The 26545-nt window shown below is 40.0% G+C and overlaps 1 protein-coding gene across 1 annotated transcript in view; it reads right to left on the reverse strand.

The window, feature by feature from the left end:
* plch2a (phospholipase C, eta 2a) overlaps positions 1–26545 on the reverse strand; it is a 215864-nt gene that overhangs the window by 60262 nt on the left and 129057 nt on the right. Inside the window, exons 2-4 of the mRNA XM_053316848.1 lie at positions 10827–10973; positions 2004–2247; positions 1052–1181 (exon numbers count right to left, since the gene is read on the reverse strand). Of these exons, the coding sequence (XP_053172823.1) occupies positions 1052–1181; positions 2004–2247; positions 10827–10973 (521 nt within the window). The remainder of the gene's footprint in view (positions 1–1051; positions 1182–2003; positions 2248–10826; positions 10974–26545) is intronic.

Here is a 26545-nt window from a genome sequence, read left to right on the forward strand (position 1 = left end):
ATGCTAAACACTAGGGGAGTAGGGAGGAGGGGGGGGGGTGGGGGGGTTAGGGTGTAAGCAGCCAGCTTCAACAGCCACAGTCAGCCAGTAATTGTCAATGCGTGGGAGTGTTGGATCACTTTTCATTAGCTTTAACTTTCCACACGGTCGTCTCTCCTACTTTCTGCACACTTCCTCCACATATTCAATGGCTGCTGTTCTTTTTCTAACGTCCAAGTTCATATTTTAGGAGTTCACACTTCAAAGCCACTTTGTAATTAAGGGATTACTGAAAAAAATTGACCAAACCTACAACATTTCATAGCTGGCTGGTATTTAATATAGCGTGACCTTTGCAGTAGTGCTCTAACTGTGATGAATTGAGAACTTACATCAGAGTTGAATTCAATTTTTTTGTTGTTTCAGACACACACACGCACACGCACACGCACACACACACACACACACACACACACACACACACACACTAGATTTCAGTGTCCTCTAACATTTCATTTTCATTGCAAATATTAGAAATCATGTTTATCAGCTACAGGTAAACATCACACATTAAATAATCTTACACATCAACAAAAAACTCACAGTGTAGCCTTTCTGTCACACCTCATGGTCTCAACAGGCATTGGGTGATTAGACCAGTATGATTATGAGACTATCTTTATAATAAAAAAAACATTGCACTTGTTATGATCATAATAGTTGTTGTTACTTTCTCAGTTTCTCTCTCTCTTTCTCCTCTCTCTTTCTGTCTCTCTCAACCCAACTGGTCAAGGCAGATGGCTGCCCACCTAGAGTCCGGCTCTGCTCGAGTTTTCTTCCTGTTAAAGGGGAGTTTTTTTGGCCGCTGTCACCAAGAACTGCTCATGTGGGAATTAAATTAAAGAGTACGATCTAAATCACTCTATGTGAAAAGTGCCTTGATATAACCTTTGTTGCGATTTGGCGCTATATGAATAAAGACTGAACATGATAATAGTCAGGAGTTTTAGTTCCCTCTTTTCTCCAGTATCTGGACCTGCCTGATGTGACTCTGGCCTTGATGTTTCCATACCTTGAACATCTGTTTGACTTTCTGTCGCGGCAGGTTGACGTTGAGTTTGTGCAGGAGCTGTAGGACTTCACTGATGCTTAAGCTGCCGTCACCGTTCTTATCAGCCTCAGTGAAAGTCTGCTTCAGCCATGTGATGTCAAAGAGGATTAAGGAAAGTTAGCATAAGATTTAAAATCATTGTTGCTTTTAGTAAAGAGTCTATTGATGGCAAAAGAGTTCATATAACAGATCAACTCAGACTATCATGCTTTGAAATGAAACTAAAACTCTACATAGAATTGTCAGATTTTTTTCAGCCTTCTATAATGTTGATCAAGACCTTCTAGAACTTTAACCCTTCTGTTGTCCTCAAGTCAAGGAAGGAAGGGAGGAAGAAGGAAGGACAGAGGAAAGAAGGAAGGGAGGAGGGTAGGGGGGAGGAATGAAAGAGAAGGAGGTAGGAAGGAAAGAAGAAAGGGAGGAAGGAAAGGGAAGGAAAGAAGGAGAGAGGGAGGAAGGAAGAAAGGAAGGAAGGACAGAAGGAAGGAAGAAAGAGGGATGAAGGAAGGAAGAAAGGGGGATGGAGGAAGGAAAGGAGGGAGGAAGGAAGGGAGGAAAGGAAAGAAGGAAGGGAGGAAGGAAAGGAAGGGAAGGAGGAAGGAAGAAAGGAAGGAAGGATGGAGGAAATAAGGAAGTTAGGAGGGAGGGAGGAAAGAAGGAGGCAGACAGGAAAAGAGGAAGGGAGGGGGAGGAATGAAAGAGAGAAGGAGGGAGGAAGGAAAGAGAAGGAGGGAAGGAAAGAAGGAGGGAGGGAGGAAGGAAGGACAGAAGGAAGGAAGAAAGGGGGATGGAGGAAGGAAGGAAGGAAGGAAGGAAGGAACAGACGGGGTCAATTTGACCCGGGAGAACGACACAAAGGATAATTATACGTTCTGCACTCCACATCAACAGCCCACTTATCAGTGAAGGATATTGGTCTCTGGTGCGCTGCCTCTTGGCCAGGCTGTCCTCATCACTGATGCCAGCCATCAGGTACTTGAGGCCTGTGATCCAGGTCCTGGCCTCCTCTCCAGTACCAGACACCAGGTCCAGGGACTCCATGTGTTCTCCATAGTACAGGCTGAAGCAGCAGTTGGGGTCGAAGCTGCCCTCTGCGTAGCGCTGGAAGATCTCAGACTGCTTACCCTCACACACCTCCCGGATGGAGTCTATGGAGACTGATGGAGTAAACGGTGAGTGAGTCAGTAGACTTGCATGTATCAAAAACTGTCAGCTGTTAAAAGATGATAGGAAATAATAACAAAGAACAATGACTTGTTCAATCCAACCCATTCCTCAGCAGTCTAGCATTCCAGTGGTTTTAAAAGAATATCACTAGTCAGTCAGCTAAAGAATAGATTTTAACGTTCTGCTACAGGTTTACAAATCACTGGTGGTTTAGGTCCAGAATACAAGCTACTAACGGAAGTGAAATCAGCCCCAAATGTGAATATTTTTAAATCTACGTGCATATGATTGAGTTCTTTTAAAGCACTTTAAATTTTAATCTTTTATTATCTATTAGCGCTCCATGTTCTTTTAAAAACATTAAAGCAAATCATTATTTTATGCTACACTCATATTTTATGCTCTACTGTAGTCTAGACTGTTTTGCTTTCTTTCTCTCTTTCCATTTTTCTGTACTTTGTTTTCTTTTTATTATAATTGGGATTTCTCTTTTTAAATTGTATGTTTTTATGTTCACAATTTTTCCTGTTTAATCATCCCCTGATATTCTGTTTTTATGAGTTGCCCCTGTGTATGAAATGTGCTATAAATAAAGCTGCCTTGCTTTGCCAATTAGAGTTGAGGCTTTATGATAGAGATGATAAAACAGACTCAGCAGCCAGAGAGCTCTGTTTATTGAAAACATTATTTATGGAGACAGTAATGACATTTTACCTGAAGACACTGCCTGGACTCATTCATTCACTTTCCCCATTATAGCAAGTAGATGAAGAGTACTTATATTACTTGTTCAACCTGTGTGCTGTTTTGGAAGTTGTGTTGAACAGGCTCATTTCCCCATAGCACGCACGCACGCATGCACGCACACACGCACACACGCACGCACACACCGTGTGACTCTCTATCTCATTCTGCCTGTCTTTCAGTCATACAGCATACTACATGGATGAAACAGAATTTACATACACACTTATTCATAATGCATTGTTTGGATGTGCCACACACACTTACAGACACACACTCCCCCCAGGCTGAATGCTATAGACTAGTGGTTTTGTGCCACTGCATGTATATTTATTACTAGATGTCAGAGATGCCATCAACAACACAGTTGACATGCTGCTGCTGCGTTATGTATGATCTCCTGTGGCTGTCAGAGTTCTCTACAGTCCCTACAGGTGGAGATACTGTACGGCCGAGTGTGTTTTCCTGATTGCAGCTTTTCTATAAATGATGCAAGAGGATACATCAGGTATGTGGGGATACCCAGCTCTACTACTGCTCGTGGCAAAGCCTGAGGATGCAGTCAGCTCTCAGCTCCTGTCCATCATGTCAAGAGATTCTACTTGTACACTTGAAATATCACTGTCTAATGAGCAAACTGCCATGATGTGTATAGAGCACACTCATGCTGCGTTCAAGGAAATAAACCACCCTGCCAAATTTGATTGATTAAAAAAATATACAGTATTTAGTCAGCCACCAATTGTGCAAGTTCTCCCACTTAAAACGATGAGAGGCCTGTAATTTTCATCATAGGTATACCTCAACTATGAGAGACAGAATGTGGGGAAAGAATCCAGGAAATCACATTGTAGGATTTTTAATGAATGAATTGGTAAATTCCTCAGTAAAATAAGTATTTGGTCACCTACAAACAAGCAAGATTTGTGGCTCTCACAGACCTGTAACTTCTTCTTTAAGAGGCTCCTCTATCCTCCACTCGTTACCTGTATTAATGGCACCTGTTTGAACTCGTTATCAGTATAAAAGACACCTGTCCACAACCTCAAACAATCACACTCCAAACTCCACTATGGCCAAGACCAAAGAGCTGTCAAAGGACACCAGAAACTAAATTGTAGACCTGCACCAGGCTGGGAAGCCTGAGTCTGCAATAGGTAAGCAATGGTGTGAAGAAATCAACTGTGGGAGCAATTATTAGAAAATGGAAGACATACAAGACCACTCATAATCTCCCTCGATCTGGGGCTCCACGCAAGATCTCACCCCGTGGGGTCAAAATGATCACAAGAACAGTGAGCAAACATCCCAGGACCACACATGTCATTGCCAACAAAGGGTATATAACAAAGTATTGAGATGAACTTTTGTTATTGACCAAATACTTATTTTCCATCATAATTTGCAAATAAATTCTTTAAAAATCAGACAATGTGATTTCCTGGATTCTTTCCCCACATTCTGTCTCTCATAGTTGAGTTATACCTATGATGAAAATTACAGGCCTCTCATCTTTTTAAGTGGGAGAACTTACACAACTGGTGGCTGACTAAATACTTTTTTGCCCCACTGTATGAAATTAGGCTTCAAAGTTGTGTAAAAGCCTTTTTCTCTGCTACCAAACGCTGTGGGAGTGTCCACTGAGTTCACTGAAACCCCGCCCCCTACCAAGTGTCACCTGTCAAAGTCACCACCTCTATCAGATATATGGACACTACGTCTGAGAGCTTTCTGCTGCTAACGCCTGGTTCACACCGGGCGCGGAAGCGCCGTGCTTGGAAATTCTCACTCGTGCAACAGCCCTTCAAGTTCACACCAGAAGCGTATTTCTCCGCGCCGGTCGGTAAGCGGCTCTGCTCCTCAGCTCCTCTGTTGTCACACTTGGAGCTGTTTTTTCACTGCCTCTGTTTGCGTGTGTATGACACCCCACCCCTTACAGCCAGCCCACTGTGTCCCTCTCTCTTTTGTGTGTGTATGCACGCGCGTACCTGTGTGTGTTCATCTCGTGCTCTGATTAGACACACACACACCACAATCTTCAAACGGGGTGTTTAATTGTTGAAAAATAGTTTTATTTTGACATGCTTTATTTAGAAAACCGGATTCTCTCGTTGTTTCTTTGTTTGACTTCCTGCCCGGCTTGACAGATTCGGCCGTGGCACGCGGAGAAAATACACCAGACGGCGAAATGATCGCTGCACAGCGTGAGCCGGCAGCGGGGCAGAGCACTTCCTATGTGAACGACACCATTGATTAACATGGGCGCAGAAAGGAAAGTAGCTCCACTCCTCGGCGCTTCGCAGCTAATCGCGGCGCTTTAGCGTCCGGTGTGAACCAGGCCTAACTTGGCTGCTAGCTCGGCGGCTAACTCAGCTAACTGGCTAACTGTAGACTGTAGTAGTTAGGGATGGGCATTTGAATACATTTTCTTGATCGATCATCGGGAACATGAACGATCAATTATCGATTGATCATTATCTTTTATCTTAAAAATGCCATAATTCGGGACGTTTGTAAAAGCAGCTGAGCCCGAAGGTCCGAGCCAAACCTCTTCACATATCAATCAATAGAGCACTCTTAAACACAATTGAGCCTCTTTTAGAAACAATTCCAAAAAAACAATCAAATCTAATAACAACTTAATCAAAAAACAGAATATTACTCCGGACTGACAAAATGCTCCCAGATGAGCCGAGAGAGAAAGAGGGAGAGTGAGTGACAGAGATAGTGTTACTTCACAATTCTGCTTATTTAACTAGAGCCTCATAAAACAACCAGAGTGACTCACCTAAAGGCTAGGTTTTCTCTGCCAAATATCGCCCCTTGTTGCTAAGATGTCTCATTGCTGCCACATAGTGAAATTCATTGCATTGCTTCAGGACTCACGCTATGCAATACAGCTTCTATTTGAAACCAGCGTTTTCATGTGATCGACAACATTTTTAACCATCAATTATCGATCATCGATTAATCATGCCCATCCGTAGTAGTAGTAGTAGTAGTAGTAGTAGTAGTAGTGGTAGTGGTAGTAGTGTGTGCTGAATGTATTTATACCTCTACAGCAGCAGGGGCAGGTTTATGTTAATCACCGCTGCGTTTTCAGACCCGACCACTAAATCCTGAACACAGAAATGTTGAAACACAGTTTGTGAAGCCTAGCTCCACAATTCAAATCTAAATGGTTGAAATGCTTTTTACACATTTTTTAGAAATACATTTATGACCTATTTAATGTGTTTAGAAGAAAATGTCTGAATTCACTTTACACTGTCTTTAAGTAACTTGTTAATTTACATTTTGCAGATGCTCCCCCATGAGGTAATTTAGTGTTGCACAGATAGCTTGTGTTTTATCTGTCTGCCCACAACACCGACATTTGTTTGAATCCGACAGCTAGATTCAAGATTCAAAAAACTTTTTTGTCTGGCTCAAAACTAGCTGTCGGATTCAAACAAACATATCGTTTAGATGAGACAGATAAAACACAAGCCATCTGCAATCTATGCAACAGGAGCATCTGCAAGAAGTTTCAACACGACAATGACAAAATTGATGGGATCAGTGAATTAAGACATTACAGCCGATCTCCCTAATTGCATAAAATGCTAAATATTGGCCGATACGATATAGCCAAGCAGATCGGCAGAAGGCCTAATTCTGATCAACTTAATTTGTGTAGCACTGTTATTATAGTGATGGGGTTATGAGGCTTTCCATTTCAAATGATCTCAAATGATCACTAGCATCTTTTTAATATATTGGTAGTACGTTGAGCTAAATGCTAAAGTCAGCATTCCAAATTTTGTCACAGTAATAAAAAATAACAAGTTGATGTTTAGCAGGTAATGTTCACCCGCTTACTTGTTGTGTTTGCATGCTAACATTTGCAAACTGGTATTAAAACAAAGTGCAGCTGATTGGACAAATTAAAATGAAGAACTGAAGATGGAGCCAGAGAAAAAGTGAAAGTTATGTAGAGTCATACTGAGGGGAATAATCCATCCAATAGTTGTTGAGATCCTTCTTCCTTCTTATGGAAGTCTATTTATTTCCACACGTTGTTATTGTGACAGAACTCAGTCTGAGGTTGTTGCAGTAATAAACATCAATACATACACTGTAATACAGACAGTGACAGACACCTGAGTTGTGAGACTCTTGGCTAAAAAAGTAATACCCTGACATTTTGGGGTATGTGCATCCTTTTCTTGTTGAGGGTTAAAAATGAAAATGAAAGCAATGCCAGCTCTGTCTGAATGCTACTCATGTTTTGTTTTTGTTTTTTGCACTACTATAACTTACTGCTGCTGCTCAGATGAGTTTTCATTACAGAGGAGAATGAAGCATTCAGTTACATGTCATTTATTTTGAGCAATTCAGTTCTCTGTGTCACTTTTCAGAAGAATGTATGGTTCAGATATTGCATTTTGTTACTTGGATTTTCTTATCAATTGTCCCAATCCTTTGCCATAAATGTGCCACTAACTAATGTCACACATTCCATAGGAATTATAGAAATGAGTTTATACAGTCCAGATGCTTCAACCCTCAGCATAATTATAACCAACTGCTTTGACCTAAAGTCTCACTAACAGACAGTGTTGTGCCTGAACGTTCATATTTTGGGTGAACATGAACTGAACGTACTGTATTTCTGCCTAATGAACATTATTGTGAACGCGTTCATTCTTGCGTTTGTGAACAGCTCTCTCACAGTTTAACTTCGTTCAACAGAGAGCCAGATTTCCATAGAAAACCCGGCTAAAACACACCGTAAATAGGCCTTAATATGTAGTGGAAATAACACCCAATCTGGCAACAGCAGCCACCACAGAATCACACCGCCGCATGCATCATCAAAATGTGAAGCATGGAGGCAAAAACAAATGAAGGCAGCAGCACTACCTCCGACTCTAGCTGTGTCCCAATTCAGGGGCTGCATCCTTCATCCCTTGCCTCCACTACTAATATGGCATCTTCATATGATTACTTGAAACTATTTTGAAATGTGATGCATAGTTTCAGTGTTAAACTGATAAAATAATTGCTGTCTGTGGCAATAATTTTGAAAAATAATATAGCAACATATTGAAAAACAAAACAAAACTATGAACTAGTTCATTTTTGGAACTGTGAACTTAGTTAAAAAATTTGAATTAATTATGAATTATGAACTGAACTAGTTCATTTTAAAATTTGTGAACTGAACTTTGAACTAGTTCATGTAGAAAGTGAACTTTCCCAACACTGCTAACAGATATGATGGTTGCTGGCTGATACAAAGTTCTGTTTTGGTTGTTGTCTGCTGTCAGAAATACACCTGAAGCAGAATGCTGCATTGTTTCCTGTGTGGATGCTCTGTGATAAGCCGCTACAGGTCAGTGGCATATGCTAGGAAAGTCTGCAATAGATAGGCTTCTATATCTGTCTCCAGTGACTGAGACCTGTCAACGTACCAAAATAAGAGATAGAGGGACACACAAGGCAAGGCAGTGTCAGAGTGTGACTGAAAGCTTCTTACAAACTATCTGCGGGGGAAGAGCTAAAGAGAGATTTTCTAGGAATGTGATCTGGTTTATTCACTGTATCAGATGTCAACGCAGTGTGGATTAAGAAAATGAAATCATGCTCTGGGTGAACACACTGAAGTGTGAAAGTAGTTTATTGTACCTTCACAGAAAAAAATGACGGTGTTTCTCAAAGGAAATCAGCTGCTTTTCCTCAGCATTGTTCATGTTGTGCTCATCCAGCTGTGTAAAGGTTCAAAGTTTAGGATGAATTCCATGATTTAGCTTTCAGTATCTTTAAAGAAAGCCCCTCTTTCCAAAACACAACGCTTGTTTTATTCCAATCTGCCAGTGACACGTGTGTGTGTGTGTGTGTGTGTGTGTGTGTGTGTGTGTGTGTGTGTGTGTGTGTGTGTGTGTGAGAGAGAGAGAGTGTGTGTGTGTGAGAGAGAGTGTGTGTGTGTGTGTGTGTGTGTGTGTGAGACAGACAGTGTTTGGGCAGATTAAAGCTGATGAATAATTAAGTCAACTTAAGAAGCTTAAAAAATCCAGGGCTACAGAGGAGGGAGAGCAACAGGAAGCTGAGCCTCTGAGCCGCCATGAGACGCCCACCCATACTGGGTGCTGTTGCTAAGAAGTCCCTTGCCTGTGTTTATTCTAACACACTGCAGGAAATGCTGTTGCAGATGCTGTGTACTGTAAATAAATGTCCAGTCTTACAGAACAAACACTCTTCCAGTCAGAGGATGGGACACAGGTACTGTCTATCAGCAAATTAGACACAATCTTGACATTTGAGACACTCAACATGGTGAGGTAAAAATAAAAATGGTAAAACATTTAACTTTGTCGTACCCCTCCTTTAAAATTTCACCATATACACTATATGTCATTTACTGTAAATGATCTCGACTTTAAAGCAGAATGAACTCATTTGTTCTGTCTGCCACTAAGAGGGGAAATTACAGCCTGCCTGATATGATTTCTGAAACCGATACTGATTTTAGAGTGGAAATTCACCAATAATCGATACGTTGGCTGGAATGAAAATATTTTCTATGTGGATTGTTCACTGGTTTTGAACTGAAATGCTTTATTAAATAAGTAACTAATGTAGTATATGTAACATTGTTAAGCATTTCTAGAAAATGAACACTAAGAAGATAAAGAATAAATAAAAATAAAATAGCAAAATAAACATCAGTGCTGTGCAGTATCAGTCATTATTTGAATTGATGGCAGCCTCTTCCATCAGCCTATGAATGTGTGTGTGAATGTCTAACTACAGCACGTAGTGTAAAGCATTTCACTAGACATTTCACTGCAGTCCATTCACCATTTTCCATTTTTTATTATAAGATCTGGGCCACTTGCATACGCAGTCCTAGATCTGATTCATATCTGATCTCTGGCTGTGTAGTCCATGTGATTATTTTGATGTCCCACTTCTCTGCACATATCACCTGTCACCATCATTCAGTGTCTGCACCTCACAGCTAGCTACAAATAAACATGGAGGACACAAGCACATTTCAGATGTGTTGGAGATTTATGGAGAGACTTCTATTCAAGCATGACTAGAAGGAACTTACTGTAACTGAATGCAGAACAGCCAAGTCACTGATTACAATTTGACTGTTGCACAAATGTATAGTTATTTTTGTACGCATGTGGCTCATATTTCAGTTCAATCCGCGCATGTGTGGCAGTTCAGGACTTCAGTGGTGTTCACTCAGATACAGTACATGTTACTTACAAACATGAATATGAACCATCAACACAAAAAGATCACATCTGACTAAAAAACTCAAATCTGAATGATGCATTAAGGGCCTGTAAATATGAATAAATCTTCAAAATAAATCTCGTTCTGGTCCAAATAGATTGTAAACAGTGCTTCCCCTCTTTATGATCCACTTTAACATCTCAACCTGTATCAGAAGCTAACTTTCCCATCTCGTGTGTGGTCTATTTTACTGCATTGAAATATTTAAAATGTATAAATATTTCAAATGATTCGTTTTCTTGCTTCTAAGCAAGTCAGGAAATCAAATTAAGAAAAGTACTAGTCCCATTAACAGTAGCTGCTGCAGTGACTCAGGATCTGTGTTCTGTTGGGCTAAATGAATTGTCAGGGGTTCAGTTGAGCCTTTTAGAATGACGACATGGAAATATGTTTGCCTGGTAGCATTCAATGAGCCCTGCCTGTCAGAAAATATGGCACAAATGGTTTTTCTATGTGAACCATGAAGACATGGAAAAAAGACACATTTGCAATGCTGTTCCCTCCTGACTAGAAGAAAGGAGAAGACACTCACTCTTGGCCTTTTCATTCTTGCGTGAGGGCCTCCAGCGGATACAAGACTTGTGTTCGTCCAGATAGAAGAACCGCACCAGTCCCTTGGAGCCGCCGCGGAGCTTCACCATCTGGGTCCCCATCTGCATGGAGCTCATACATTTCTCCACTGTAAGAATAAAAGAACAAAAAAAAAAGTTGGGAAATTCTCAGAAGGGAAACTGCTGGAGTATACACTAAAAAAAGGTGTGTGACAAACAGGAATGTGCGTACATGTCATGTTTTCATTCAACAGATTTTAAGAGTGTATTTCCACAAAATTCCATCTGTGCTCTCATGAAAAACAGTTATTTACTCATACACTCACAAGAACACACAGAGATGCAAAGCAAACGCATTGGTTACGCCTGTCACTGCCGACAGGGTTTTGCTTGTCTCGTGGGAGGAAGAGAAAGGGAGGGAAGATAGACGACAGCGAGAGGCAATTTCTCTACCAAAATCCCTTTAACAAACAAGATCACCACTTCACACTGTAAAGTATGGCAGAACAGCAACAGGAGAAATCAATAAAACCAGGAACCTTTTTTTTTTTTTTTTTTTTTTTTGTAGACGTGAGGATCCACATTGTAGCTGAAGCTTAACAGAAATCCTTGAACATCTTTTAGGTATCAAACCACACCCGGAGAACGAGAGAGTGACTTTTGAAAAATGCTGAAGAGTGATAGAAATGTCTCTTTGTGTCCTTGCCATTATTTTGGGGAGAATTTGACAGTTTTAATCCACAGGAAGCTAACAGTGTGGTAATCAGTGGTGGTGTGGCTGGTGGGTGCAGCCTCATGCCTCCAGGCTGCAGTTACACCCCATGTGGTCATATTTCCAATTATCAAGCGTCTGTCACATCCTATCAAACTATTTCCCCACATCGTGCAGGAAATCAGACTGTCTCAGCATGAAACGCCCGCACATGTGACCTCTATATGTCTGAAAAATGGTAGATACTGTGAGTTACTTTTTCTCTACACACAGTGAGGTTTTAGACTCTTTGATCTAAATGCATTAATGAGTAAATTCCTTACCAGAAATGTGGTGTGACTCAGTTTTAAAGACCGTGTAAAGTGAATTCAGACATTTTCTTCTAAACACATTAAATAGGTCATAAATGTATTTCTAAAAAAGGTGTGAAAAGCATTTCAACCATTTAGATTTGAATTGTGGAGCTAGGCTTCACAAACTGTTTCAAGATTTCTGTGTTCAGGATTTAGTGGGCGGGTCTGAAAATCACTGCTGCGTTACCCCTGCTGCTGTAGAGGTATAAATACATTCAGCGTAAACTACTACTACAGTCTACAGTAGTAGTTAGCTGAGTTAGCGGCAGAAAGCTCTCAGACGTAGCGTCCATGTTTCTGGTAGAGGTGGTGACTTTGATTGACAGGTGACACTTGGTAGGGGGCGGGGTTTCAGCGAACTCGGCGACACGCCCACAGCATTTGGTAGCAGAGAAAGAGGCTGAGTTTTACACAACTTTGAAGCCTAATTTCATATATTTGGCGATTTTTTTAATCATTCAAATTTGGCAGGGTGGTTAACAACACACTTTTCTGTGGTATGTCAAACTCAGAACACATATTTATTCTTACTTTACACAGACTTTAAGAAAGTTACAAATCATGAAAAACAAAAGCCGGTGGTCAAATAACAGCATCTCAATTGGCTGTCATATAAATACCAGTTGGGGTCATTGAAGGAACCATTCAAACCTTTGGAGAGGCTGAGTATTTGCTGTGTATTAAAGTCAGCCATTATAAAATCCCTGTCCTTACAAAAATGACAATATATTTAACCAAGCCTATTCATTGAAGGCTGCTTGCTGGAAGCTCCACACACACACACACACGATGTAATCAGTCCTGTGTTTGCGTATATTGTTAGCTGGCAGTGGTGCTGTGGTATTCTGCACTTTGCTGATATGGTCCTGAGCAGGAATTCAATAGCAGAGGTTAGGAGAACAGGACTGAACTACATTAACAATGCCCTGGGGTAGGGATATCTACAGTGAGAGCACAGACAGGCCAAATCAATGCTCAATTAGAGCGATCCATCACTGCTGGTTTGCGTTACTTACACAGCACATATTTTGTATGCGTAATGCATTCAGTTTAAAAAATGGAACAAAACACGGCCCTGCTTGAAAGTCATCAAGATTGTGTACAGTAGTTGGTCTTTTCTGTGAACTTTGCTGCAAATGAGCTTAACCACATATGATCAAGTATGCATTAAAAAGGCATGCATTTGGTCAATAGAGGCAACACTTTATTACTAAATTGTCATGTTTCCTGGTTCATATAAACTCAATACTTCCATTAGCATAACAGCAGAGTCATGTCATACTCATGAAATATTGTTTTAATGCACTTATTATTTCTATTGTCTTCCACTTAATTAACATGACTAATTTTTCCCAATCAAATGTGAAACAGGGCTGTCATTCTCTACATCATGTTTTGTTGTTACTGTTAGTCATGACTACACTGGGCTTCCATACTTCATCATTATGTCATAGTTGCATGTAAAGTCATTTAGTGAATAAACTGCCAATGCACAGTGAATGAACCAGTGAGCAGTAGAGTCTAGTAAAGCAGAATTGACATGACCTTTGACTCTTGTGTTACCTTGCCCGCCAGATACAGAGAGGACAATCATCCTTGTTGGTAGAATCGATACTGCAGCCACCATGGCCCGCAGGCTAACTCTTCATCACAGGGTGCCTATTGATCCCATGCAGGCTGGATCACACACTTGCACACATACACATAACCTGTCCTGGACCCGTACCACAGAGAACACACCTTACTATCAAGTAAACAGTCTGACATTTAAAGAGCCACATTTTTTAATCACTGTACAATCAAATTATGCAAATGATCTTGCTGTCTTTATTTATAACACTCAATTGCAGTACTCACATTAAAGGCAACTGACATCATCTGTGTTCATTCAAAACTATGACAAAAAATATAAACCTTTTTTTCCCCCACTGCAATAACAAGCCAAACACTAAATTAAACAATAGCAAAATGTATATATTACAATTGTAAATGATACATGATAATGTGAAAGATGGAAGAATGGACATATAAACAGTCGGTGTTGGAGAATAACAACTGTCTGCCATAAACAGGTAAACATTGCTTGTGGGTTAGGGTTAGGGTTAGGGTTAGGGTTGATTCAATATTTTCGTCAAAAGACTAAGACTATGAAAATCAGGTGTAAACATCAACATGTATAGCTGAACCATGATTGTGTCTAAACAACATGTATCACCGAAGAACCTGCCATAATTTAGCCCATTTCACACACCACTACACCATTCTTCTACTATCCCTGGGTAAATATCTGTTAAACCATGCAACAAATATTTACATACTAGAATGTCATGAAATTACTCCAGTGTTTATTTTAGCGTCGGGTTTCATTCATTTTCAGGGGATAACCCTGCACCAGTCTAAAGTCAGGGTTAATAGACTTAAAATGTTCATTGCAATCCATCAAATAGCTGTCAGGATATTTAACTCTGTACAACAAATATCAAAAGGTCAGGGGTTGATTGAAGTCAATAAGATTCATCCTCTTGGGACCATGAACATCAGCACCAAGTTTCATGGCAATTCTTACTCTAATTATCAAGATATTTCAGTGTGGATCCACAGACACTGACCACCACCATGCATGACTACAAACATGTTTAAATGGTTCAAGACTTCAATGTGCAGTGCATAGGATTTAAGGGGTGAGGTTCCAGATTGCAACCAACTGAAGTGTACAGGAGAACCTACAGTATCCTCGAAACTTTTGAAATATGCAAATGGCCCTCTCTAGAGCCAGAGTTTGGTTTGTCTGTTCTGGGCTGTAGAAACATGGTGGTGCACTCCATGGTGGGCTCCGTGAAGGAGGCCCCGCTCCTTATGTAGATATAAAATGTTCATTGTGAGGTAACAAAAACACAATTCTTATTTTTAGGTAATTAAATACTAATTAAAAAAGAAATTTTATTTTGTTACTGCCAAGTCTGTTCTCTTACATGCCACTAAATTCTACACACTGCACCTTTAAAGCCTCATTTTCTACTGGTACCAAAATTCAGGAACATGTTCACATGCCACCCTGCCCTACATGCTACCACGGATGATTAAAAGATACACTTGAAATGAATATTGACATACCAAGACCAAAATATCATCAAGGATCGACTGTATCGATTGTGTATATAATCATTCTGTAAATTTGTACAAGGGCCATTACGCCCACCACTAGAAGAAAGCAATTATCAAGGCTATTAGTGATTGCTTTTCAATGCACTGTGCAGAAGGATGAAGGAAGATATTATCCATAAACAACTGACCCTTAATGATTTCACGCTACACAGTTGCAACATAACTGTGGAGCAGCTTTTTATTGATTTGAAGGGAAGTGTTCCCTCTGTACTGTGGCTGCTGGCTGATTGCAGCTCCTGATACACAGAGCTCTGGATCTGGCCTCCTTCAGCCAGAGAAGGGGGGGGGGCAGTTATCCATGAAATGAGCTGCTGTCAAAGTTAGGTTGGAATGAGAGCATGCAGGCTGAGCAGACTCTTTGGTGAGGATGGCACACTGCTGAAAAGTATCTCCTGACAGCAATCTAAAGGCCTCCTGTCAATGTTAGACACTTCCTGAAAGCTATCACAGTCTCCTGGACAACATTTACATCTGCTGCTGGTCCAAACCATCATCCAGAGCACCAGTGCCATCCCACCTCTTTGTGCATTTACTTTATTGGCATTTAAAAAAGGAAACTGATGGCACTCTGAAGACTAAGTGGAAATGAGCTGAGAAGGAAACATCAGGGCATTTACGAGTCCCTCCTCACAGCTGTCACGTTGCACATTTGATTTCACCGGAGCAGAGAGAGGCTAAATCTAATCAAACTGCAACCAAAGAGGCTCGTTACATGGTACACACTCTGCTTTTTCTGTTGCCTTCAACACTTTACCTCACGGATGAGGAGGCAGGGAAGGAGGCTGCGTTCTGCTCACATTCCCCTGCCAACCGGCTAAAAGGAGAATGTGTTTGCTCATGTGATGTGTGTGAGCCCTTGGGTAGTCAACTAAATCTTGAATTATCTTCCCACTGCACTTTATAAGGAGTGTTAACACAGTAGCACAATTTAGGGATTTGTAAAGTTTAAAATAGTAATGTAAGCCAGGACATGCATGTGTTCACTTCAGATATACACAACTTCAAACAAAAAGAAGCCTGCATTTAAGCATTCTGTAATGGATGAAATGCATTTGACCTATTTCTAGCCTTTGCAAAGGTTAATGATAGCCTATGGAAGGCTGATTAGGCCTGGACATTAAAAGGCTGGGGTCATCAATTAACCAACAGTCAGCAGGTTTGGGAATTGTTCACAGTTGGTGCTGCGGCTCCAGCAGGCGATGCACTGTACTGCCTGTAGAGCCATTAAAATGACAGGAAACTTAATTAAGAATCCTGTATTCTCTAGATGTGGTACCAAATGGATGTAATAGGCATTTCTATTAGATACACAATGTAAACATTAAAGCTGCATGCAGCAATGAACAGGCCCATAGACATGTTGAGGGTGGGACCATCATCATGGGTGAGATATTTGGGGCAGATTGGACAATATATGATGGAGTTATAAGGACTTCCTGTTTAATGGCGAAACCACGAAATTCGCTGCACTGCCACGCCCACCAGGTGTAATGGAGACAACAGATTTTCATAAATATTCATCTCGAATGTCTTAAAATGACACTGAGTGAATTTGAAGTCGGTCAGATTAAATCTCTAGGAGGAGTTAGGTAAAGCACCAGGCGCGGAAATGGCGAAAATGGCGCCAAAATCGAAAATTCAAATCAAAATGGCTGACTTCCTGTTGGAGTTAGGGTATGGGTCCAAGAGACTCTTTTCTGTGTCTTTACATGATATACATGCATACCAAGTTTCGTTCATCTTTGTCAATCTGGAGCGAGGGGTGCAATTTTCTTAATTTGCCTAGGGGGTGCTGTAGAGCCAGAGCAAACATTGCACACAGAGTAAAGAGGTTTGGCACAAACAACTTATTGAGCAGTTTCTTCTGAAGTGTATTCGGTTGAGGTCACGGGGGTGTGGGACTTCTCAGTTAGCTGACTAGGTATCAACACATATGAACAACAGAGGTGATTTAGCCTCACATAAACTGATTGAACGACTGAAAGAGTGATGAAACCAGCTGTGTATTTCACTCTGCGTTCGCTGTGTTAATGATGCAACAAGCTGTTTGTGTGGTTAAACAAGCCCGTCCTCAGAATATGTCATCAGGCTTTACAACAATAACATCACTAGATAGTCACCGGGCACTGCAGTAACTGTCTCATTTCATCATTTGTTAGGTTGCTTTTTTAATCTGCTCTTACATTCATTTTTAATTTCAAGGTCTATCTTTCTATCTATCTATCTATCTATCTATCTATCTATCTATCTATCTATCTATCTATCTATCTATCTATCTATCTATCGTCAGTCAACCAAAAACAGATTTCATCCAGCGACTCTAGTAATTTGTGTTTTTTGTGACCCAGAGCAGTGGTGCAGTTCAGATGACATGTATGAGGAGGAGGAGGAGGAGGAGGAGGAGGAGGAGAAGAAGGAGGAGAAGGAGGAGAAGGAGGAGAAGGAGGAGGGGAAGGAGGGGAAGGGTGGCCACAGGAGACCACTGTGACTTTTTTTTTTTTAAATTGTAACATCAATCATTATTGTAATCAGCATTTTCAGCTGTTTTCTGACATTTTATTCCAGACTAACTGATGAATTAAAAGAACAATGAAAATATCAGCTCTATTTTACATTTCACTTGGAAAAAAAATCATCCTTTGCTGATCTTCAGAACATTTTAATCAGTGGGCCCACCATGCTGTCTCCTCCATGTAACACTTTACTAGCTCAGTTTTATGGTGAAATGTAAGGTAAAGAGAACATTGAAACACTTGATGGTAACACTAGTAAACATATTTAGATCCAAACTTCTGAGTGTAGCTTTGGGATAATATAGAGGGAGAAGACAAGTATAGACAAGGGGGAAAGCAGCTATAAATAAGATACTTTTGAAGAGAGAGAGAGAGAGAGAAAATAAGGGAAGGCAGCAAGGAACGGAGGGTGAGAGGAGCAAAGAAAAGGTGGCATGTGAAATGAGAATGAAAGCAGAAAGGGAGGAACAGGTGAACAAAAACTATACAGAGGCAACATGCTTTTATGATGAAAAGAATGCTAACTTTCAGATTGTGCTTACAAAGACACAACAGCAGCATACACATGTACGACACCTTGAGACAAAAGTGGAGCACAAAACACAGACAGACACAGAAAGGCGTGCACACTTTACTAGTGGGGATCTGGGCCTGTTGCCATGGTTACAACATCAGATTTTAAAGCTGTGTGTGGATGTTGAGAAGACGCCCATTGTGGGGGAAACGCTGGATGCTTGCTGGATGTTAGAACTGATGAAAACCAGCTCAGGTTAATGACAGAAGAAGAGTTCCAACAACAAGAGGAATCTGCCCTATGATGTTTAATCTGGTTTTTAATATTTCATTTATTTATTTTGTATTATTTTACAGGTCATATGTTGACTGTTCAAGGCTTTTGATTCTGTTGATCACAAGTTATTACTGCTGGACGACTGGCGAGGAGCAAGATTGTGGAGCTCTGTTTCAAACAGAGGCTGAACTGAGGGGTTTACATAAAGAGCCAGTATAAGATACATCATTATAAATCATATGGAGATATTCCAGTAGAGCCCTAGAATAAAAATATAGGCCTGGAAATGTGCAGGATATGTGTCCTTTGTCTTCTATAATTAATTATTAATGAATTTTACCCATTAAAATATGTACACAATACATTTTTGTATAACACTACATCAAAGCATTCTACGACACAGAGTGGATAACATTACTCTAAATCAGAAGAAGTATCTCAGAGTACAGCAGGACGATCAGATGACTTTCAATACTCACATTAATAACCACATATAGAAAGAGACTTAAAACCATCAGTCCTATTGTGTAAGAAATACTTTCACTTTGCAGAAAGAGAATCTTCTTCAGCCCACTTTTTAAAAATGTATTTTACCTCATGCTGCTTTGTTCTGTTTCTAACAGCTACAGTATTATACTACATGTGCTAGATCATCTAGATTCTAGAACTTGGCAGAACAGTATTGGTACACTTCCCACCCTGAGCTTACAATTATTTACATGAGAAATTTCATTTGGATATTTAAACAGCACATGTAGAAATACTTGATGAGGATTACAGCTTGTTTTAACCATAGTAGCACAATGCAGGCCTCTCATCTCCTGACCAGCCTCCTAAAGCATGAAATGGAACGACCTACATCTTTACTCCAGTATTTAAGTGGCATTAACAGTCCTGCTGGAGATCACAGCTGAGCCGCTCTTAATGGGGTTAGGGTTACGACAGGTGCAGACGACAGGTGACTGGTGAGGTAGCAGCACAAAGGTAAGATGAGTGGGTGTCACCTCAGTGACGTGGCAGCGTGTCTGAGGAAGAGTTAGCTACTGTCTGCTGTCAGAGCACCAGGTTAAAGCCAGAGGGATTGTCTGGGGGCCATATGTTACTTACATACACACACACACACACACACACACACACACACACAGACACACACAGACACACACACAGAGACAGACAGACAGACAGACAGACAGACAGACAGACAGACAGACAAGACACACACAGGTGATTCAATGGTGCAGATGGTCATTTTGCTGACGTTGAGGCAGCACAGTTAATAAAGACTGTCAGCGCAGATGTAAAGGTTAAACTCATGAGCAACACATCAACTGTTTGTGGTTAATAAACAGTCGCCAATCATAGTATCAGTTCATGGTTATGGACACATTTCCACACCAGTCCAAATTCACAGAAGTATTGTCATGAAACAAACCAGACAGTTTATCTGTTTGGAATATCAAAATATTAAAACTTTCTGTGTGATGAAACAAGAAAACCTCACTGACAACTGTTTCCATTTAATGTCATTACGAGACTCTATGTCTTACTTAGTTCCTGATCTGGGTCACAGGCACAAGCTGTGGTCGCCATGACAACAAAAGCCATCGGATGAAGCCTAAAGTAACAGTCTAACTTCTGCTCATATAAAAATGCAGTGTGGGGTTGAGCATAGCTCAGCGGGTAGAGCACCCGCCCCATGTGTTGAGGCTACAGTCCTCGTTGCAGGCGACCCCGGTTCGAATCCCGAGCTGAGCGGTCTTATCCTGCGTGTCATTCCCCCTCTCTCTGCCTCCTGTTTCCTGTCTCTCTACACTGTCCTGAACATTAAAGGCAAAAAGCCCAAAAAATATACTTTAAAAAAAAAAAAAAAAAAAAAAAATGCAGTGTAACATACAAACATTAATCCCTGCACAAGTACAACACACTGACACAGTGTTAGAACAAGCAGAAAAAGTTCAGTATCATCTTTGCAGTTTGCTGTTACTTCATTGTTGACCACTGACCAGCCGTGAAAACACATAGTAGAGTACTAGAGATTAGGACTGGGCGATATGGACAAAATCAAGTATCACCATATATCGATATCGATATTGCAACGATAATGTAGAGATGACTCTTGATGCTTTCACAAAATATTTACATGATGAAAGGTTTGATAAATAACATGACAAAGTGGGTAAAAGGTAAATAACAGAACAGCTAGAACAGTCTGTAAGTTCAGAAAATTACACGTTTACAGTAATGCAACATTTAAAAGCAGGAAAAGACAACACTGATGACATTTCACGATATTATGATATCCTAAATCTAAGATGATATCTAGTCTTGTGTCACGATATCGATATAATATCGTGATATTGCCCAGCCCTACTAGAGATGGTTTTTTTGCATCTTAATTTGTATTTCTACATAAAGCTGATATGTGCTATGTGTCCCATCCAGTCAGTCTAACTCTACACTGGGACTATGTGACTGAGCTTACCCATGTAGCCCAGCCTCCACCTGGAGAAGGCCACGATGCTGCCACCTATCCAGAAGAATTCATCCACCAGGCGGGATGAAGATGTGTGCTGCTGGCTCTTACACTCAGCCACCTCTTGTTTATCCTTCTCCTCTGAAGACCAGAAAGCCCCTTTAGCCAGGGGTCCCGGCATGTCTCCTGTAGCGGCCGCCGTAGTGGAACGCATCAGGGCAGAAGACATGGGCCCAATGGGGAAAAAGCTGTTCTTCTTGGATGTGCTCATTTAAAATAACACGGATTATGATTTGTTGCCTAAATCTCATAAAAGGTTTTCCCTATGAAGTTTCTTAAAAAGAACTCAGTTTTGGGTAAATTAGGTAAAAAAAAAAAAAAAAAAAAAAGACATCTAATCCAGGTACTGTTGAGTAAATGTTCTTGTATATCTAAACTCACATATCTTGCCGTTATTATCCTTCCCAGGTTCAAAGCAGAATCCGAAGAAAAAAAGCCCACAGAAAGAATTCCTTTCTTTCAACAGTTGGTCAATAATCTTGTAATGTTATTGCCACGGCAAATGTGATTATTGCTCTGCCATCTTTTCAATATTCCTCCAGCTCAAAGACAAAAAAAAGATGCAGCGGTATTTTTTTTCCAAAGCTACAATTTGTCTTCATGCTGCACCATCATTTCTTTATTTCCTCCCCTGGCTTGCATTCATCAGCAGCTCCAAACACACTGCTGGCTTCTCATGAAAGAGAGAGCGCGGCAGTGAGCAGACACGGAAGCACAACAACACAAATGGGAAGTGTGCAACATGTGTTGGCCAAGCAGAAATCCTAAATCCCTGGGAAGCAGTAATCCTGTTGTAGGAGATTTACTCAATGTGTGGAGTGAAATGCACTGACCCACAGAAAAAGAAAGAGAGGAAGAGATAGAAGACATGAATGATCTCTGATGAATATGAAGCTTCTTCACACACTCGCACATACACACACACACACACACACACACACACACACACCTGTCTGTACATCTAGAGACTGACTGACATTATCACAAATATATCAGTACTGGAGTTTATGCTGTCTGATATGAGCCCATATTTTTTAAAGATACATTGGCTGCATTTTATACATATTTAATCCTTTAATATATACATATTAAAGTCCCAGTGAAGTTTACTGTTTCAGTGCACTGATGTCATTTTATAAAAACTAAGTTTATTCTTAAACTGTTACCGATTAATTGCCCAGCCCTAATGTATAGATTCTGTATGTACAGTATAAGATTATCATCCGATATATCATTAAGGGAATTTTTTTACTCCCTAATAATTCCAGTATCAGTCAGGCCTTACAAGTGACACAGCAGCACAATAAACTGTTGTGGCTTTATTCCAGTCTGTGGAAGAACTCACTTCTAAAAGACAGAACATTTATACATTTAAAAATGTCTGATTGTTTCCTGTCATCACTGCCTGGGAGCCACAAAGATCACCGCTTTCAGAAACATGAAAAGAAATCGAGCAAGTGGACCTACAGCAATTCTCATTCAAATGTCAGAACCGCTGAACTCTAAACTTAAATCTGAATGTTCACAATCTTCATCAAATGTGTCCAGACAGCTAAAACATCACAACACAACCTCCAGAGAGAGTACCACTCTTCATCTGAGGATGACTGCTGACAGACAACGCAGCAGTCTGAGCATGTTGAGCAGTGTCAAACATTCTGACAGACTTCTGACCACACACACACACACACACACACACACACACACACACACACACACACACACACACACACACACACACACACAGTCTGACAAACAGCTGCCAGCTACTGAATATGGAACACTTTCATCTACAGACTCACAAACAGTGAGCAGAAGAGGATGCTAAACTGTCAAAAGTGATAAACACAAGGTTAGTGTTGATTCACTGGAAATCTACCAAAGCAACATCACACAGTGAGTGGGAGGAAGTGTTATAGCACATCTAAAGCTCCAACAACATAGAGACTCAGTACAGGTATTATTTCAGGTCTGGAAGCCTTTCCTCCCTATGGAAGCCTATTTCCGCCAGAATTAAAAAAAAAAAAAAAAAGATAAAAGTTAGCTTTGATAATAAAAATATCTTCCAAGTAGGTCAAAATTATGAGATAAAAAGTCAAAATTATGAGCTAAAAAGTCATAATTATGAGATAAAAAGTCATAATTATGAGACAAAAAGTCATAATTATGAGATAAAAAGTTGAAATTATGAGATAAAAAGTCATACGTGTAACTGCAACAAAGTTCATAGAATTATGTGCAAACGGCGTATGTGGAGGTTTTTAGGCTGTTATTTTTGTTTTCGCTCGGAGCGGCGATTAACTTCCGCCTGACACTTCCGGCAAGGATTGGCAATATATGAGCGGCGATTGACTAACTACCGCTTGGGACTTCCAGCAAGGATTGGATATATGGCGGTGCTCTTGGCAGCCATCTTTACTGCAGCAAGGTACTCTTGCAAACATCAAGTATCAGTTGCACACTAACATCATGTGTCTGAACTAACAATCATTACAAAGTGTTTTTATATCTGATGTCCCAGCTGTGTGTCACAGTTACCAACCAGGTTCATCAACTACATCACAGCACCTGAATGACCAGCTCTGTTCACACAACACAGTCAAGCTTAGAGTAACAACTAAAAAAATATGTTTAACACAAGAATATGTGTCAGCTGTTTCCTTTACTGTGACACACAGAATAATATGATGAAGATGTTCAGCCCCTAATGTCTACATTTTTAAAGACTCAACATCCCAAAAGTCTGCACACAAAGCAGCAAAAGCAGAAGCAGATTTATCTTATGAAGAGAGGCAATAAGTGCTACATGTCCTCTGCAAGTTGCCTTGCAAATGTGAGGATGATTAAGCTCAACTAATTCACATGTGATAGCCATTCTATCACCAGATAAGAGCTGAAAACTCCTACAGAGTGTATTTTAGAGAGTGAGAAAGACAGAGAGATGAGCTCTATGATATGAACACGCAGCAGCACACATATCCAACCACAATCTGAGAAATCTCTGCTCTACACAAACTGGATCATCTGTGAAGTGAGAGTCTCACCATGAAGCGAGCCAGCTCTATGCCAGGTGGAGTCACACACTAAATCTGCACTAATGCTGGACTTCATCAGTTTTTTAAAGCTGCTGTAAAGCTGCTGAAATCCAACACTAACTACTACCAAAGTCATCCACTTTAATGTGATTAAACTGTTTTCAGTGTCAGGAGAAGCCTTTGATATAGAATGTACACCATGTAAAAGTTCATCTCTCCACTGGTACATGAACACAACACATTCATTCAATGTCAACACTGCTCATTACAATCCATTCAGTTAAAGGAATCCTTGATCAATATGTAGTCTGTTCTATTGAAATGCATCATAAACATCAAGCAGACCACACTGACTGAAACATCAACCTTTACACTCAATTAATATAATAATAATGATAATAATAATAATAATAATAATAATACGTTTTATTTGTATAGCGCTTTTTTATACTCAAAGATGCTTTACAGAAGCACGGGTAAAAAAACACAGTGAACAATGAATTAAAATAAATATAAAAACAATAAAGTACACGTAAAATGAAATAACAGTAACGCTAGACGAAGGCATTAATCATGCATTCAAAGCAATTCTAAAGAGGTGTGTTTTGAGCAGTGATTTGAATGTGGGCAGGTGCAACAGTTAATCTGTTTATTAGTTGCTGATTGTTAAATTAATCCCCAACTATTTTGATCATGAATAAAGCATTATAAAAAAACATTCTCTGATTCCAGCTTGTGACTATTGTCTTGTTTCTTTAGTCTATGACAATAAATGCATGTCTTCTGATTGTTGAATGTTGGTCAGGACAAAGGAAGGTAGTGAGGATGTGATCTTGATGTTCATCATTTTTTGGCATTTTACAAACCAAACAACTAATCAATTCATAATCAGTAATTGTAACCCTGTTTCAGACAAAAGCCAGATTTTCCATAATAGCAGGATACTCCCAGTCCCACTAATGTAAAAATGAAGATAAAAAAGCCTTTTCACATTCATATCAACACCTTTATGGTTGTGTTCATCAATGGAGTCAATCATTTGAATTTTGGCAGTAATGATGCATTTTCAAATAAGATATATTAAATAGTTTTAATTGTGTCATACATAATTAACACACAAATTCAAACTTAAAAGTTAATGATATCCATACACCATGCTGGCCTTTATGAGCCAGCAGATAACAATCCTGCAATATAGCACTACAAACAAGTCACTAGATCAGTCCCATTTCACCCTAAAACATGAATGTGTCTCCTCAGATCAGCTGTTCCTCTAATGTGATCAGCCCACTGCTCAGGCTTAGAGCACTTCACATTTAGGATGCTGTCATAAATGTGAAGCCTGGTTTTACCTTCCTACTGTTATCTAGAATTAAGCTGCTTGACCTCAAATATTAGTGATCCAGTCTGGGCCAGCAAACTATATTCATTCATTACGTCAGTGTGAACCAATCAGTGCAGAATATCACTGCTGCCATCAATATAATTCAATAACTATTTAGAGGAATGTAATCTGCTTTGTCTGTTTATTTGTGTTTTCTATGTTAAACGTTTTATGTATTCTGTACCTATTTATGTTAATTTATTTGAATTATAAATCTGTGTGTTTTTTTATTTTAATGTGAGATGCCAGACTTTGTTCGATATTACCAAAATGTCAACATTGTTACTGTAATGAAACTTTTTCAATAAAGTTCTGGAAAAAAAAAATAAAAAAAAAATATATATATCACTGCTGCCATCACCTACGGGTTATAATAACTCAATTGTTGGGAGACAGTCAGGTGATAAGTGAGCCAAGGATAAATCTGTTTTCTTCTTAAATGTATGTAAATAAATAAATGATGCTGGCAGGCCGCTCTATAGCCAAAACAATGTGGATTATGTAACAGTCCTAGTATCTCATATGTATGCAAATAAACGGGAAGGCAGAAAACTGACACAACTATTCAAGGAGTTTTAAGAACATAACCAATCGTTTCTGCAGCGACGTACATTGATCATTCACAGGAAAAACTGCTTTTTTTGGAGATAAAGCAAAGAGAAAGTAACTCACCATGGCCTCGGGGTTTGGCTTTTCTCACATTGTTGCCGCGTAAACATTTTGAAAGGCTGTGATCAAACAGTAAGTTGGGTTTACTGTGTCGTTTCCGGACATTGGACCATGTGGCATAAATATGAACTTTAGATGATTTGTCATTGAGATACCAGAGAAGAGCTGAGTCCCGGAAGCTACCAATCTGTGGCATAACAGCTCAGCTGTCTGGAGGCTTTCACTGATACACACCTACACAAAATATCACCTTTAAATGGAGTCAATACTGTGTTTACACCGCAACACGCTGGGAGACATCTTTATTCAGGTGATTCCCTCACGTGCACCCCAACACCACACCTGTGTTGCATTCGGGTACATATGAAACACAGGAAATGTGACAACTACTACCAAATAGCCGTTTTCAGGTGGATACTATGGTGGCGCTGAAGTGCAAAACACAACAGTAAATCACAAAACACAACACCAAATCACAAAACACAACACCAAATCACAAAACACAACAGTAAATAACAAAACACAACGGCAAATCAGAAAAACTTT

This window comes from Scomber japonicus, chromosome 4, assembly GCF_027409825.1.
Source record: "Scomber japonicus isolate fScoJap1 chromosome 4, fScoJap1.pri, whole genome shotgun sequence".
In the NCBI taxonomy this organism is placed as follows: domain Eukaryota; kingdom Metazoa; phylum Chordata; class Actinopteri; order Scombriformes; family Scombridae; genus Scomber; species Scomber japonicus.